Below are 15,751 nucleotides of genomic sequence, written 5' to 3'. Positions count from 1 at the left end.
ATGGAAGTATTTTTGCGAAACTTTCAATTGGTTATGATTCAATTGATAAAATACCAATCCGTGTCACATCAAGGCGTCATTTATTATCACGTGCAATTAAGCAAGAAAAAAACACATCTAGGTTGCATATCGCCCCCACGTGCATAAGAAACATAGGTACTTGGTTGAGAAACAGGCGCCTGATTGTTAAATTTTTCCAGCGATCAATGAACATTATGCTTTAGACTTGCGACGACGTTTGCTTGACCATAGAGACGAAAAACAAACCCCTCAAATAAAAGAAAATCTCTAGAAATGGATGCCATGACTTTTCAATTTCAGATTTTGGCCAAAAAAATGTATATGTTTTATTCGATCGACAAAATGTCTATCTGAGTCTCATCTAGGCGTCATTTATAACCATGTGCTGTACAAATGAGCTAGGAATCAAGTAGAAAAAAATCACATCAAGGCTTCATATCGCCACCCCTTGCATTGAAAATATGCTTGGTTGAGAAATACGCGCCAAAATATTCCCAGTGATCAGTATGCTATGCCGGGGTTACTATCCTTTTGCGACGTTGGCTCGACGCCTCGACCTTGGAGACGAAAAACAAACCGCCCAAATGAATAAAAATTCTCAAGAAAATGGATGTCATGACTTTAATTTGTTCCGAAAAACTACAAATTTTGTATGGAAGTCCCCCCTCCCTTAAGTCGGATGGAGTTTTGACTATTACAGAAACCATCCCCGGCCTCAAAAACCCTTAGATGCCAATTTTGACGATGATCGGTTCAGTAGTTTTCGAGTCTATAGGGAACAGACAGACAGACAAACATTCATTTTTATATATATAGATGTAGGAAATAGACCAATCCATTACGTACTTTTGAGTCAATTTATGATTTATTTTTCTAATTCAAGTTCCTCCATTGTCGTACCAGGTTCCTAATTCCGTCGTACAAGGAGACCGGAATTGTCTCAATTTATTCCACCCTCTTCAGAAATACATTTAAAATTTTGCGGTTGCGGTTCATGCAACTAGCATCAGCTTACATCGAACGGATCAACCGCGCAGGATAACAGCAGAAGTTCTCTCGAGTAACCAGTCGCAATAAGCTATGAAACTAGGATAGCTTTATTCTATACAGGTCTACCATTGCTTGGCTAATGCATCTGCAGGCAGCAAAGTATTATACCTTCTATTCAATTCTACCGAAATTGTCTGGAACTATTCCTCTCTCATGAGGGATAGATTTGAAATTTTGCGGTTGCGGTTCATACAAATGCGATTATTTACTTCGCACGGATCAACCGCGCAGGATAACTGCAAAGTTCGAATGAGATCTGAGTCGCAATAAAATGGACTTGCCAAGAAATCCCAAGGTAGCGTTTTTGTAGCTAGGTACCATTGTTTGGCTAAGGCAATTGCAGGCAGCACAATATTAGACCTTACAAATTGAATCCACCCTGCAAATGTATTTTGTACCAACACACTCTCCAACGGACTGGGCTGCCATGATCCAGGAATTGTCCGTAAAATAAGATTTTATAACATTCAAACAGACATTTTTCACAAATTACATGGCACAAATTTACAAAGTAATTGCATATATTTATAGAACATCAACATTTTTAATAGTACTATATGTTTTTCTACGCAATGAGACTGAATAGTAAGACATTTGAGGAGAGGCAGAATCACACTTGCGTTTTGTCAACATGTGTATTCTTATGCATGTGGGAACCCTGGCGAAGGATATCGACACAAAGCAAAGCCACGTTGATGCGTGTAATGCGCATTAGATTGGTTCAGCTCATCTATTAAAGTTTTTTTTTGCGAGCGATAAAAGTTTTTGCAAAAATGTTTTTTTTTTTCGGAAATTGACGCTTCGTTATTCCAACATTTCGTTGTTTGGGTTCAAATTTTTTGGGAAATGACGTAGAGTAATCCAGCTGAAATTAAACTTTTCGACTTTTTTCATTCAAATTGTAATATGTCAAAAACGACAAAACATCTTTTGTTGAAAATTCACTGAGAATTTATAAAAATGCAGCAAACATGAGTCAAGTATTAAAACTTATATGGTAGAAATCAGAATAAAAGCGGGTTTGATTTTGTTGAATTTGAACGACTATATGTACAAAAAATCAGATCTACCGATTTTTTATCCAAACTTGTATTGAGATCCAAACCAGAGACTCATGAATTCTTATTTCAAAGTTTAAATGATTCATTCATCCAGATTCTCTTGTCATTTTTACTTTCATCGGGATTTTTTTTCATCGTTTTTCCATGCATCGTAAAGATTCAATAAACATCGAGGTTTTCGGTCCAGGAATTGAAATTTTTTCCTCGAGTTGATCTCCATTTAGAGAATTTCTTAAAACTGGAGAAGTTTTAGTTTTAGTTTTCAAGGATCTCTCAGTGACCATTCTGTAGAGCAAAGCGTTTAATCGTATGTGCGATATTGCAGTTCGAATGCAAGAAGCTTAAAAAGTCTAATTTTCAAATAATTGATGTATCTCAAGTTTCAAACACTTGAGAAAGGCTTAGTGTCATCAGATAATAGAAACAAAAATAATCAAATATTAAAATATGAAATAATTTTGAAGAAACAATTTCATTGGAGTTGAACGTTAGAAATGTGTAAAGTTGGAGATATTCTTGCGTGCACTCAAACGTTTATTAAATTATGCACGATACTGTAAGTAAAAAATTTGTAAAACACCAACCACTAAGCTAAAAAATCCATCAATTCTTTGTTCATTTGAACCCATGCATTATAAGCAATGCTGAATACATTCAAGTAATTTATCAATATAAATAGACTTTTTGCACTTATCTCCCAGCGCATCAAGTTCCTAGCTTCAAATAAACAAAATTACTGTATTGTGTTGTGATTACTTGGAAATCCATTATGTTCATACTCTATGACTCCGAATGTGTTCAGCAAAAAATAGTAAAAATGAACCGGTCTAATTCCAATTCTTGCAAAACGGTTTCCTATTCCTGTCGCAAAATTACGACGAATTATGGGGCCCGAGCGATTCGATTTCAATCGAATATTGACAAATTTATATAGTTCAGATTAGTTTGAAATCATTTTTCTAATTTTATTCCAACACTTTTCTGTCGAATTTTATGATTTTGATCGTTATATGCATTGACAGGAAGCGATAAAACAAAGAAACACGTTGTGGGGATCACTAAGTTCGTTTTACAATATGGCGGAGTGCGTCAATAATTCAATTCACTTCGCGATTTCAATATCAAATAAATTAAGAAATAGTTTTAAAAGTGACAAATTTGTGATAGAAAATAAATTCACAAGCTTAAGTTTATCATGTGGAGTAGCCAATTAAAGTGGAATTGATTTTTCGGCTCTTAAACATGCATTCTTGAATTGCGACGAATCAGAGGGATACGACGGAGGAGGGTACATCTACCCTAGTTACAGAAAAAGTTCAACTCGTTTCGAACGACAGTGTCTAAAATGATTAAAGTGTTTGGAGAGAGGTTGACCACAGCTCGTAGGCCTGGAAGTAAAGGAAATTGTATCCCGATGGCAGTTCGGCATCCGAATAAACCTGGTAGCGTTATTTGAGTGAATCGATCCGTTCTTAAAGTGGAACCAATGACCGGAAATTACACTATTTAAAAGATGGTATAGAATGCGTTTAAGGGTAATCAAGGACATAAGAAAAGTTTATGTTGTATGAAGAATGATTTGCTTTTTGACACGACTTAGATCATCATCATCATCAGTTATGAACAACTCACCTCTCACCAAATTCAGCACATATCGATGATCCGGTTGTTCCTCTAACCGCACCTCGACACCGCTGCTGCTGAAGCTGTAGCTCTTCATGATGTCCTCGTCGTCCCGAAGCACCAGGAACAGGGTAACGCCAACGATCACCGCAACCACTACTGCCCCGAGCACCGAGTACAGTAAGCACTTTCGCGTCACTTTTAGTGCCATTTCGCTTTAATTTTCTGATTCTCTCACTAATTTAAACGTCACTCTCTCTCTCTCTAGTAGACTCACAAAAGAAGACACATCACGTTCGTTCGTCTCAGCTTAATCGATTTGTTTTGTAAATTTAATACGTAAATATAGGAATATCACTATCGGCACTGATCCGCGGTTTTTGTTCGTTAATGGAAAACAGAACTCAAATCATCAGTGGCGTTGCATTTCTACATATTAATAATAAAACATGTTTATTGTAGGTGGGATTTTGGGGATTGTTGGGGAAGATCAGCAAACACATAATGTGGCCGGTGTGATCTACTATACTATACTACACTTCACGAGAAGGTGCCAGGCGGATAAGTCAAGTCGAATTCGTACCATACACCCACCCGCTCATTCTCTAGCTAGATACGGCCAAGCGGTCGGCCAAAGTTAAAAGCTAAGATGTTTTGATCCAGAGAACGGATGAATGTACTTCTTCAACGGGCGGCCCGTGCAGTGGTTTATTCCCCCATTATCCACTGGCCGAGTGTGGGGTTTTCACCGCCAGCCGTTAGGAGTGTGAACGATGAGTTTTACAGTGTGTTGTAGTAGTAAAGGGCGCATTTGATCAAGTGTTTGAGATTAGAATATTGTAATAGTCAATTGGTTACATATACACTTAGTTATTTAGATCTTAAGGTCAAGAAACTTTTTCGAAGTATTTTCTGGAGTACGTTCCTTTTCTTAAACCAACAAATCAATTTAAACTGCGAGAGACTATTCCCATAGCTCGATATTACCTGCTGGCTACTAGCCTAGTCCCGTATGATTGAGATTCCAGACAAGAGGAGACGATAACGGTTAAGGAACTACGTAATATCGCTAAGTTGCTTCAACCGAGAAAAGCTTCTCGGTCCGGATGACATTTCGAATGTTGCAGTGAAGTCGGCGATCATAGAATTCTCCGAAATGTTCCGGTAGTCACTGCAAAGATATGTGCGAGTGTTCCACAGGGGTCTGGGATGACCTCTTCGTGGTCCAAAGTAGAAAAGTGTCTGTAAACCCGACGAAAACAGTGCTAGAGGTCGCCGACAGATTCTCGCCAGGGAATGCTGAGGGAAGTGCTGCGGTCCCAGACCGAGTAAAGGACCCAGAATAGCAAACTGGGGAGAGACGGTGCCGGTGGCTCGCCGTGTCTTGGAATACAATTCGTTTACAGCTACATACGTGCCTCTCTAGCGATTCAGACAGTATAAAACTAGATGCGCTCCAAGAGCCTGCCTAAATCCAAGTTGGTGCTGATCAGTAACCAGTTCTTAGCATGTTGTTGAACTCATGGCATCACGGCGAACTCTGACTCCGGAATCTGCGATCTCTTTGCCAATAAATTCTCGAGCATCTTCGATCCATCTTCAATAATCGACAATAAACTCGATTGTGCTATCAGGAGTGTTTTACCACTGGGCTTTTCTTTAAACGGTATTACAGTCGAGGATACAACCATCTCTAAAGCTGCCACTAAGCTCAAAAACTCCTTCTCTACGGGCCCGGATGGGATACCAGCTACCTTCCTGAAGCGTTTTATGTTTTTTTTTGCTGACTCCTGGGGATTTTTTTTTATTATCTGACGGGTTTGCGCCGGGGGTCTTCAGATTTTCCCCAAAATTGAAAATTTGGTTCATTTTTGCGACTTAAAAACACATGTATTTTTTCAGATTTCTAACGTTTTTATTTTTTGAGTTAGCTTCGGTTAGATTTTTTTGTTAATAAAAAATAACCATTATTCAAAGCTACATAACTCTGTTATTTTTCAACGGAAATTAAAAAATAGCTCATCAAAATGCATTGAAATTTTATCAGCTTTCCAAATAAAATAGCTGGAAAAAAATAAATAAAGACCTTCAACATGAAAAGTTGTAAATAAACTTTAAATGGCGTCTGAAAGTACCGGCTGCACCACCGAATATTTTGCAAAAAATACCATTGAATAGCTCAATTTATGATGCAACTTTCATCTGAAGACACCAAAGTGGGCCATCAACTCCTTGAAGAGTTATGAAAGAAATAATGACGATAATTCTTTTTTTTGCGACGAAAACAAACAATGGTCGAACAACTGCACACACATATGAAGTTAGCGCGCACTTCTAACAACATGGAAACAAAAGAGCTTACCAAAGCAGGTAAAAAGCACTTTTTTTTGTTTTTTTTAGACTGCCCCTACTCGCATAACAGTCCCATATGAATTTTCGTCATTTTAGGTCAACATAGGGATTCAAAATAAAACACTAAAAAAAGAGGTTTTGTTCTACAAATTTCGAAAAAAATATCAATTTGTGGCTGTCCTATATGAAATATACCCGATAACAGTTCTATATGTGAAATACCACGGATTTGGTTACTTTTTAATGCTTCTTTCGACGAAATAGTCTTTGATTTATTGCTTTGAATCATTTAAAAAATTTAACTCACTTGATGTCGAATGATGCACACGAGTTTTCGAAGGCAGGTCTGACTTCCTTAGGAATGACTTCCTGAGCGAAAAACTATCGGATGCAATCAAAAATCGTAAAAAGATTCAACTTACAATGTGGAATTTACAATATTTTTCCAAAAGTATGTTTCTTTTTCTGAAAATTGCATTTAGAAGTTCAAAAATGATAAAATTTAAGTCTTAGAAAGTAGCTTGGTGAGAAAAAAATATTCTGTATGGGACTGTTATGCGAGTAGATTTGAAAAAGGTTTCAAATATGGTCGATTAACAGTCCCATAATGAATAAAAAAAGTGCTCTCGACCTTCAATAACCCAATTTCTAAAATTTCAGGTCTTACGATTGATTATGACAACCTAGAAACGATTTTTGTTTATGCTGAAAGTGGTGATCACAATTTAAGTATGTATTCCAAAACAGTAAAAGCTGATTTTCTCGCTTGCTTGTTTTTGCACATGGGACTGTTATAAAAGTAGGGGCGGTAGAGTGTTGCAGCTAAACTGACTTCATATTATATCCAAAAATCTAATAACGTATTCGTTTATACCCAGTTTTGCACCAGGTCACAACAAGTTTTGCAAATTTTGCTATCATTTTTAGAAGTTTATGCGCTCAGTTTTGCATCCGTAATTTCGCAGATTTGATTTAAAATGGACTGTGGAACACTGAAGATTCGTTTGTGAGCGATCAAGGTAGCAAAACACTGACGACGAATTATGTTCGTTCTAGTATGGTAAACCTCAAAACTGGGCGGTTGGAGAAAACGAATACGGTAAAAGTATCATATTCTCGATGTCATATTACCTACAATGGGAATGATGCTTTCTACAGCCTAAGCTGGCCATACTGAGCTCTTCGATTATTTCTACATTTGTGCCCCACTCTTTGTTTTTGATCAATGGGAAAGGATTTTGGTGTCCAGTGCTTAGCTCCCGATATAAAAACTATGTCCAGCACGTCTATACTTCATTTTTAATCACATTTTTGTGATCCCAAACACAGGGACTGAACCTTCTACTATTGGCATTGATTATGCTTCACAATGATATTTGATCGAAAAGTCAATAGGTTATATAGCATATGACCAGGTTGTAAAAGCAACTTTCCCATTATTTGTTATATCACATTAACAATACGATACTAAGAATTATAGTGAAAATTTAAAGTCAGTTATGCTGCAAACACTCTACAAAGCACGAAAAAGTAGTGTTTTTTACCTGCTTTGGTGAGTTCTTTTGTTCCCATGTTGTAAGAAGTGCGCGCTACCTCCATATGTGAATGCAGTTGTTCGACAATTGTTTGTTTTCGTCGCAAAAAAAAGAGATTTATCGTCATTATTTCTTTTATAACTCTTCAAGGAGTTGATGGCCCACTTTGGTGTCTTCAGATGAAAGTTGCATCATAAATTGAGCTATTCAATGGTATTTTTTGCAAAATATTCGGTGGTGCAGACGGTACTTTTAGACGCCATTTAAAGTTTATTTACAACTTTTCATGTTAAAGGTCTTTATTTATCTTTTTTCAACTATTTTATTTGGAAAGCTGATAAAATTTCAATGCATTTTGATGTGCTATTTTTTAATTTCCGTTGAAAAATAACAGAGTTATGTAGCGTTGAAAAATGGTTATTTTTTATTGACAAAAAAATCTAACCGAAGCTAACTCAAAAAATAAAAATGTTAGAAATCTGAAAAAATACATGTGTTTTTAAGTCGCAAAAATGAACCAAATTTTCAATTTTGGGGAAAATCTGAAGACCCCCGGCGCAAATTGTCAGATAATAAAAAAAAATCCCCTCCTGTCAGGCTTATCTTCCAAGCTTCGCTTGACCAGGCCACTTTCCCCTATCCCCCTATCGACCGAAGACCACTCAGGAAACTTCTCGACTGCCTAGATTCTTCTGAAACCTATGCACATTTTCATAAAATACTTTTTTAAGTAGAACCAATTAATACCAACGAAATATATTAGAAAGTTTACGTTACAGCGATACTACACCCTCACTGTGGAAAGAAGCTTATATGTTCCCGGTTCATGAAAAGAGATATATAAAATTACCGTGAAATTTCAGCTTTGTGTACTATAGCAAAAATTTTCGAATTGGTGGTTTTAGATCCCTTTTTCCTGCTCTGCAAGCATAACTTCTTCAACGACCAACATGGATTTATGCCTCAACACTCAACTACAAACAGCTTACTGACCTCGTTTGTGTACGAAAGTTTTGCAAAGCAATATCAAATTCATACCATCTATACCTATCTGTCTGCCGCATTCGACAAGGTGAACCATGATATTGCCATCGGAAAGCTAGAAAGTTCAGGATTTTGTGGATCTCTTCTAGCCTGGTTCCGTAGTTACTTAACTGGACGTAAATTGACAGTTTGTACGGGTAACTATTTTTCCAGGCAGTTCTCAGCTTCATCAGGCGTGCCTCAGGGAAATCATCTAGGGCCAATAGTATTCCGGATCTACTTCAATGACGTGCTGCAACTTCTCAGAGTACTAAAATTAGCGTATGCCGACGACTTGAAACTGTTCTACTCTATTAATGGCCCCGAAGATGTGAACTTCCTGCAGAACCTGTTTAACCTCTTTGCCCCCTGGCATCACCTACCGTTAAACCGTAGTAAATACGCAGTAATATCATTTTCTCGCAAAAAAAACGCCCGTTCTTAGCCGTTTATTTCCTTAGAAACGTTGCAATCTCTCGAGCTCAACTCGTGGAAGATCTTGGTGTGATTCTTGGCGTGCAGCTGGATTTTAAGACTCATAACAATTATATCGTTGATAAGGCCTCCAGAAGCCTGGGTTTTTTTACCGCATGACGAAGGACTTTAAGAACATCTACTGCCTGAAGAGTCTTTACTGTAGTTTGGTTCTATCGATCCTTGAATCCTCTGCGGTTTGGTGCCCATATTATCAAAACGGTTCGTTTTTAAGGTATGCCTTTTAACACTTAAACTGGCAAGACCCTTTTCGACTTCCCAGCTACGAAAGCCGCTGATGCCGTCTGATCGATATCGCCACGTTGCAAGCCCGCAGGACCGCCACTCGTGTGCCTTTCGTAGCTGATCTGCTTTCATCAAGAATCGCCTCTCCCGCACTTTTGTAAGTTCTTCCAATAAGCGTCCGACCTCGAGGTTTGAGGAATCGGGATCTTCAGCTCTTCGTTCCTCTTAGACTGAACAATTACGGGGCCAACTCTGCAATAATTGGCGTCATTAAGACTTTCAACCGTTTCTCAGAGCATTTTGATTTTGACGTTTCGAGGGTTGTATTCCCAAGAAGAATTCTTAGTGTTCTAAGTTCAGTGTAGATTTGTATTTGTAGTTAGTTAGTCTCTTAATTTTGAAATATCATTTGGATCAATATATGATCTGTTGATTTTATAATAAAATTTAAAAAAAAACTACGCAGGCCCGGTCACGAAAGACAATGTAACCCAAAGACTTGGGATATCCTTCACAGACACGCGGCGTACCCATGACTACGTAAGAGGTATTGTCTTATCAATCATGTGGTCGGATGCTCACCTTTGAGATTAGCCCCGACGATGGAGTCAAACTACGCCTTTCGTGGACTTCTTCAGCTCTTTCGCAGCGGATGATGATTCTGTGATTTATCTGTGGATACGTTATGCCCATCTCAGTTTTGTAAGAGGAAGACCGGAGCAAAAGACCTCTGACAACAACGACACCAACGTAAGAGAACTTACTAAGGAGGACTCGATGTCAAACTGGCAGGAGCTGTAAGACAGCTCAGCGAGAGGAAGGTGGTACCATCGTCTGATTCCGCACATCGAAAGCTGGATTGGGAAGAAACACGGTGAAGTGAACTTCTATATGAAGCAGTTTCAGACTGGTCACGGATGCTTCATGAAGTACCGCTACCCATTCGGACACGACTTGTGGTGATGTTGTGAAACACCTGAACAAAGGTACTTGGTGTTCGCTTTTCCATTGCTTGAAGTAGCACGTACCAACGTATTTGCGGCCTGCAAACCCGAAATGACAGTCGATAACGGGATACAGAAAATGTGCATGGACTCCAACACGATTAGCGATGGGTTCACCTGGATCATGATATCCCTGCCAATGAGCTGTAGTTAACATCAGTCCGCGAACGATGTAAGATGGACTCCATCGTCAGGAAGCTTTTGAGAAGTGTGCATCCAACCCCATGATTGAAGCGACAGCACCCGTCGAAACGTGAAAAAACACCGACAGCAGAAGAGGCATCGAGTCCGAATTTTCCAGGAGAAATAGTGCCGCCTGGAGCAGCTTGAGGATCTGGACCTGCTGCATCGTTCCCCAGAAACACGAAAGTTCTATCAGAAACTCAACGCATCCCGTAAAGCACGATTTTCAACAGATCCAGTCAACTTATCTGCTTTGCCGAGGACATTGACATAGTCGGCAGATCATCTGCAGCGGTGGAAGAGATCGACCGAACTCGCTTGTCCAGTAATAACTAGGTCACGATCGACGGCGACGAGCTGGAAATAGGTGAAGATTTTGTCTATCTCGGCTCACTGGTGATCACAGACAACGCTGTGAGATCCGCCGGCGAATGATCAACGGAACTCGGACCTATTATGGACTCCACAAACGACTGCGGTCGAGAAGATTTAGCCCTCGCACGAAGTGTAATCTAGTCATGGATGTTGCTCGAGGAGGCCATCATACACTCGGAGTATTCGAGCGACGAGTGTTAAGAACCATCTTTGGCGGCGTGCAGGAGAACGGAGTGTGGAGGCGAAAGATGAACCACGAGCTTCCCCGACTCTTCGGCGAACCTAGTATCTAGAAGGTGGGGAAAGCTGGCCGGATACGCTGGGCAGGACATGTTGCGAGAATGCGGGACGACTGTCCTGTAAAACAAGTGGAGCGTGATCTGACGAATGGGGATGTCCAAGAAATCTGAGTGAATTTTAGGAATTATGTTCATCAAGTTATGCCGTGAGATGGAATACTATATAAATAAAGTAAATAAGCTGAATACAATGAAATGCTTCAATAAGCGCTTAAGCAGATATTGCCACCGGCGGGAGAGCCATTTTAGTTCGGTGTAGGATGACGTCTTCGTCGGAAATTATCCAAGCTACGTTCCATTCGTGTGTTGTACAAAAGCAGTTTCTGCATCACCCAAGGTGCATAGAAGTTTTGAATTCATGATGTATGGAGCTTGAATGCTGAATAAGAGTTCATTTAAAATCATGTTGTCTTCTAATTTTTCAAAAGCTCATGAAACGTACAAATGTTGCTAAGCCATCTGTTTTGAACTTTTACTCAGGCAAATGTAAACTTTAAAACTGAAAAAACTGTGGAAAACTTTTGAGGTATTCTTTTTAAATCTAACGTATCTTAAAATGTCGTTAGTTTGAAATTTTGAACTTTAAGAGAATGTCAGCGACTGATTTTTTTTGTTCCTTCATGTATTATAAAGGTTTGAATACAACAACCTTCAAACCCCATATTTTGTAGAATAATTGAAAAAATACTATCATCATGCTGACAAGTTTCGACGAAATATTGAATAACATGCTATAAAACTTATTAAATATATCTACTCTACATACACTGCCGGGTGAACCAAATTTCAAAATTCGAGTTGCATTCGAGTCCTTTTTTCATACTTATCAAAACACATTTGTTAAATTTTGTGCGAAAAAATATTTGAGTACCCAATGTACTTAAAATATTTTAAATAGCTACTTAAGTTATCATCCAAAAGTTTGGTTTCAATCTTGTAAAACATGCCTTTTTATTTCACACGTATCTATGTTAGGGTTGCCAGATTTTTTTCAGCACATGCCCGGGCCGGACAAATCCGGGCAATTTTTTATAAAAACCTAGCAATTACGGGCATTTGATTTCAAAATTTACGACCAAAAACCAGGCAATATCTGGACAAATTTTGTCAAAACCCAGAAATTACTCAACAAATATCAAGAAATAAAAAAAAATCATCAAAACTTATCCACAGATTTTAAATCGTGTTTTGGGCTTCGAAAAACCTTTAGTGATTATTTTTATAACAATTGCTATACAGGTTTAACTTTGGAGGCATAATTATAACCATTTTCCAACACAATTTGTTTTTTAGGTTAATTTGCAAAATAATGTGAATAAATGCGGGCAAAATACGTGCTTTCATCATTAAAATCCGGGCAAGCGGGCCAGGCCGGACTGTTCCCAAATTTAGTTTTAAATATCCTGGCAAACCCGTATAAAACCGATCAATCTGGCAACCTTAATCTATGTTATCAAACAACGTATTGTTTATCTGGTTTGCTGATTTGGAAGCTAATGAGTTGAACTTGCTTTATGGACATTTAGTTGAAATATTTTTGAAGACTTACTTCATTAGGACTAAAATAAAAAATAAAATAAAATCTTGCCATCTCCCTATAACTATACCTTTGTTCAACTTATGTCTTGAATTAAATTAATTTGCTTTGATTTTCGAAGTCTTCTGGTATCTTCTCTAGATCTAAATTTGCCTTAAGTTTTTTAATGATTGATATTATCCTGATTCTGCAAGAGTCGAGTTTTACAAAAAAAATGGGAGGAGTCTTCAATACAATAAATTTATTGTTACACCAATACTTTCTGCAAAAGTAAGAGGAGTACTTCAGTTAATTGATCTGCCGTTGGAAGCATAATTGTCACATGTTACATTCTGAACATTTCTTCTTATTTGTGTCTAGAGGAGTTATATCAAAATTTTTGTTTGTCGGTATTTTAAAGAAATATCAGGTTCACTCTAAAAACATATTTTTTTTAAATATAATAAAAATATTCATCGCAACGAGGCGGTAGACACCAAAATACCTCACATATCAAAATGTAACATGTGACAATTATGCTTCCAGCGGCAGTAATCATCTCTTAACATCAAATGAGGCAAGCATTCAACCAGCATTCATGAAAAATACTTAGGAGCTCTCTTGCTACATAGATGATGCATCAGTGCCGTTTTGGTGACAATTTTTTTCCCTTAAATTTATTAGTTGAACATGTATTGTTCAACACGAAGAAAAGAGGAAAAAAATGTATAGGTACTATGTTCAAGTAACAATTATTTTACATTGAAAAGTATACCTATATGTAAAATAATAACTTTCTTAAATAAGTCCTAGCAATTGCCATTTTTTATGAAGCTTTAAAAACAAATGAGGGATTTGGAAGGCTTCAATTAAACTTTTGTATTAACTAAAATTAGCAAGTAGTAAGCAAATACTTTTTAACTCTTCGTTTCATGATTTATTTTATTTTTCCTTAACAACCATTTTAAGCAGTTGGAAATGATGAGTACATTAAGAAAAAAATTAAAATAAATTACGATTTTTCCATTTGTCTATACATTAATTCCCAAGCAACCAGAAGTCCCATAAAACAGGTACAAAAACGCTTACTCAGCCCCATCATTGATATGAAGTACGTTCTATGCAGCTCAAAATTTAAGTTATTATTGATACTTTCAAGTTCCAAAACAAGTCTTAATTATCTTCTATTCAACTTTCAGCGGCTTCTTAATTCAGCTTCCAAAAACCGGTGCCGCCATGATGCCACGCGCCGGATTCCAAACTCGAAAATTTGCTCAATTGCTTCTTTCCTACATTTCCTACATATATCGCATCAGAATGGTCACTCTATTACTAAATGACTTATTGAAAAAAAAAACTTGCCCGGCTTGGGGATCGAACCCCGACCTTCGTGGTGAGAATCGAACACGCTACCACAAGACCAAGCCTAGATGTTATTCTAACTGAAACTAAAACTCGAAGTGGTGATTTGATTTTGAAAGCACATCAATGCACTTTTTGTGACTTATCAAATCCCGTTTTGAACACTTTTGTGCCCTTTATGTGACATACCAAATCCCGTATGGAGCACTTTTGTGCCCTTTATGTGACTTAAGTCCCGTATAACGTACGTATAGATCACTTTTGCAACTTTCAAGTTCGTTAATGAGTACATATAGTTCCCTAATGGGAATTGGGCAAAACAAGTCACATACAACGTACATATTAATCACTTTTGCAACTTTCAAGTTCATTAATGAGAACATAAAGTTCACTAAAGGGAATTGGGCAGTTGATTCTCTTTGTCAGCCAATATGTAACTTTCAATGCTTCATTCAAGTAAATATGTGACTTTTCGTTGCTTGGGTTGTAGCAAATTTGTTACTTTATGAAACGAAGGGTTAACAACAAGCATAAGCGTTGATGAAAACGTATCAATATTCAGAAATAAAAAAAATTAAATCTACGATTCAAGTAACATTTATTTTCTATTCTTGTAAACTTGATTAAAATTTAAAATTTTTATTTGAAACTTTGTTGTGAAGTTTCTGCAATATAAATAATGTTAAACAACACACCAATTTCCAGCTAAAATTCTCCTTACGATTGAACACAAGTTCTTTTATTAACAAAAAATTATCATTAATTATTTTATATTTCATAATTCAAATCCTGTGAATAAACAAATACTTCAAATTGAATCTAGAACTTATTGATTATAAAACATAAATTCGAGCTGAATCTCAATCTATGTTTTGAATTTTAATTCCAAGACTGAGTTTTGCATTTTGAACCTTAAATAAAAATCTGAATATAAATTTAATTTAGAATTCCTATGAATTATGGATCAAATTGCAAAATTTGTATCCAAAATTTCTAATTTAAAATCTGAATTTCTGGTTTTCAATATGATTTTTTTAATCTTTTTAATGTTCTATTCTGCATAAGGGTTGAAGATAAAACTTCAAATCGAAATCTTAAAAATTGTTTGAATTTTAAGTTTTGAATATGGCAAATCTTTCTTATTTTAGTCTGAAATGCAAATCCAGGCTATACTATAAGACTTAGTCGATTTGGAGTCATTTTTGAATTTCTCAAACCCTGGGGTCTAAAAAGCTTCGTTTAGGGTTACAGTCTTCGACAAAGTTATTCAGCGGAATATTTTTTTTTTTTTTTTGAGAATTTATAAATTGGCACAAAATCCAAATATTCACAGAAAAAGAAATTATGTTGATTTTTCAGTTCAAAGTATTTGATTCTCCAGTACACAACTTGAAGTTTAAATTTACTCATGAAAACGTTACTTAAAATTCCGCAAAAAATCATGGATGAGTTTTAAACCAACATTAAGCTTTTTAGATCCCAGGGTTTGAGAAATTCAAAAATGACCCCAAATCGATTAAGTCTACTATTATATCTTACAACTTTGAAAAGCTGGGCATATTTTTGGAAATGTTCCTAAAATTCAGGCATATTTCTGAATTAGTCCATTAAAATCAAGAAGAACACT

General features: G+C 36.9%; 1 protein-coding gene across 2 annotated transcripts in view; it reads right to left on the bottom strand.

Annotated features, from left to right (window-relative positions):
* Window positions 1-15,751, bottom strand: part of LOC129755315 (myogenesis-regulating glycosidase-like) — a 52,904-nt gene that overhangs the window by 24,360 nt on the left and 12,793 nt on the right. For both annotated transcript variants that reach the window (XM_055751747.1, XM_055751748.1), the window contains exon 2: window positions 3,765-4,184. In XM_055751747.1, coding sequence (XP_055607722.1) covers window positions 3,765-3,966 — 202 coding nt within the window. In that variant the 5' untranslated portion in view covers window positions 3,967-4,184. The remainder of the gene's footprint in view (window positions 1-3,764; window positions 4,185-15,751) is intronic.

Source organism: Uranotaenia lowii, chromosome 3 (assembly GCF_029784155.1).
Source record: "Uranotaenia lowii strain MFRU-FL chromosome 3, ASM2978415v1, whole genome shotgun sequence".
NCBI lineage: Eukaryota > Metazoa > Arthropoda > Insecta > Diptera > Culicidae > Uranotaenia > Uranotaenia lowii.
The sequence above is the reverse complement of the archived record's forward strand: the minus strand, read 5'-3'. Positions and strand labels throughout refer to the sequence as shown.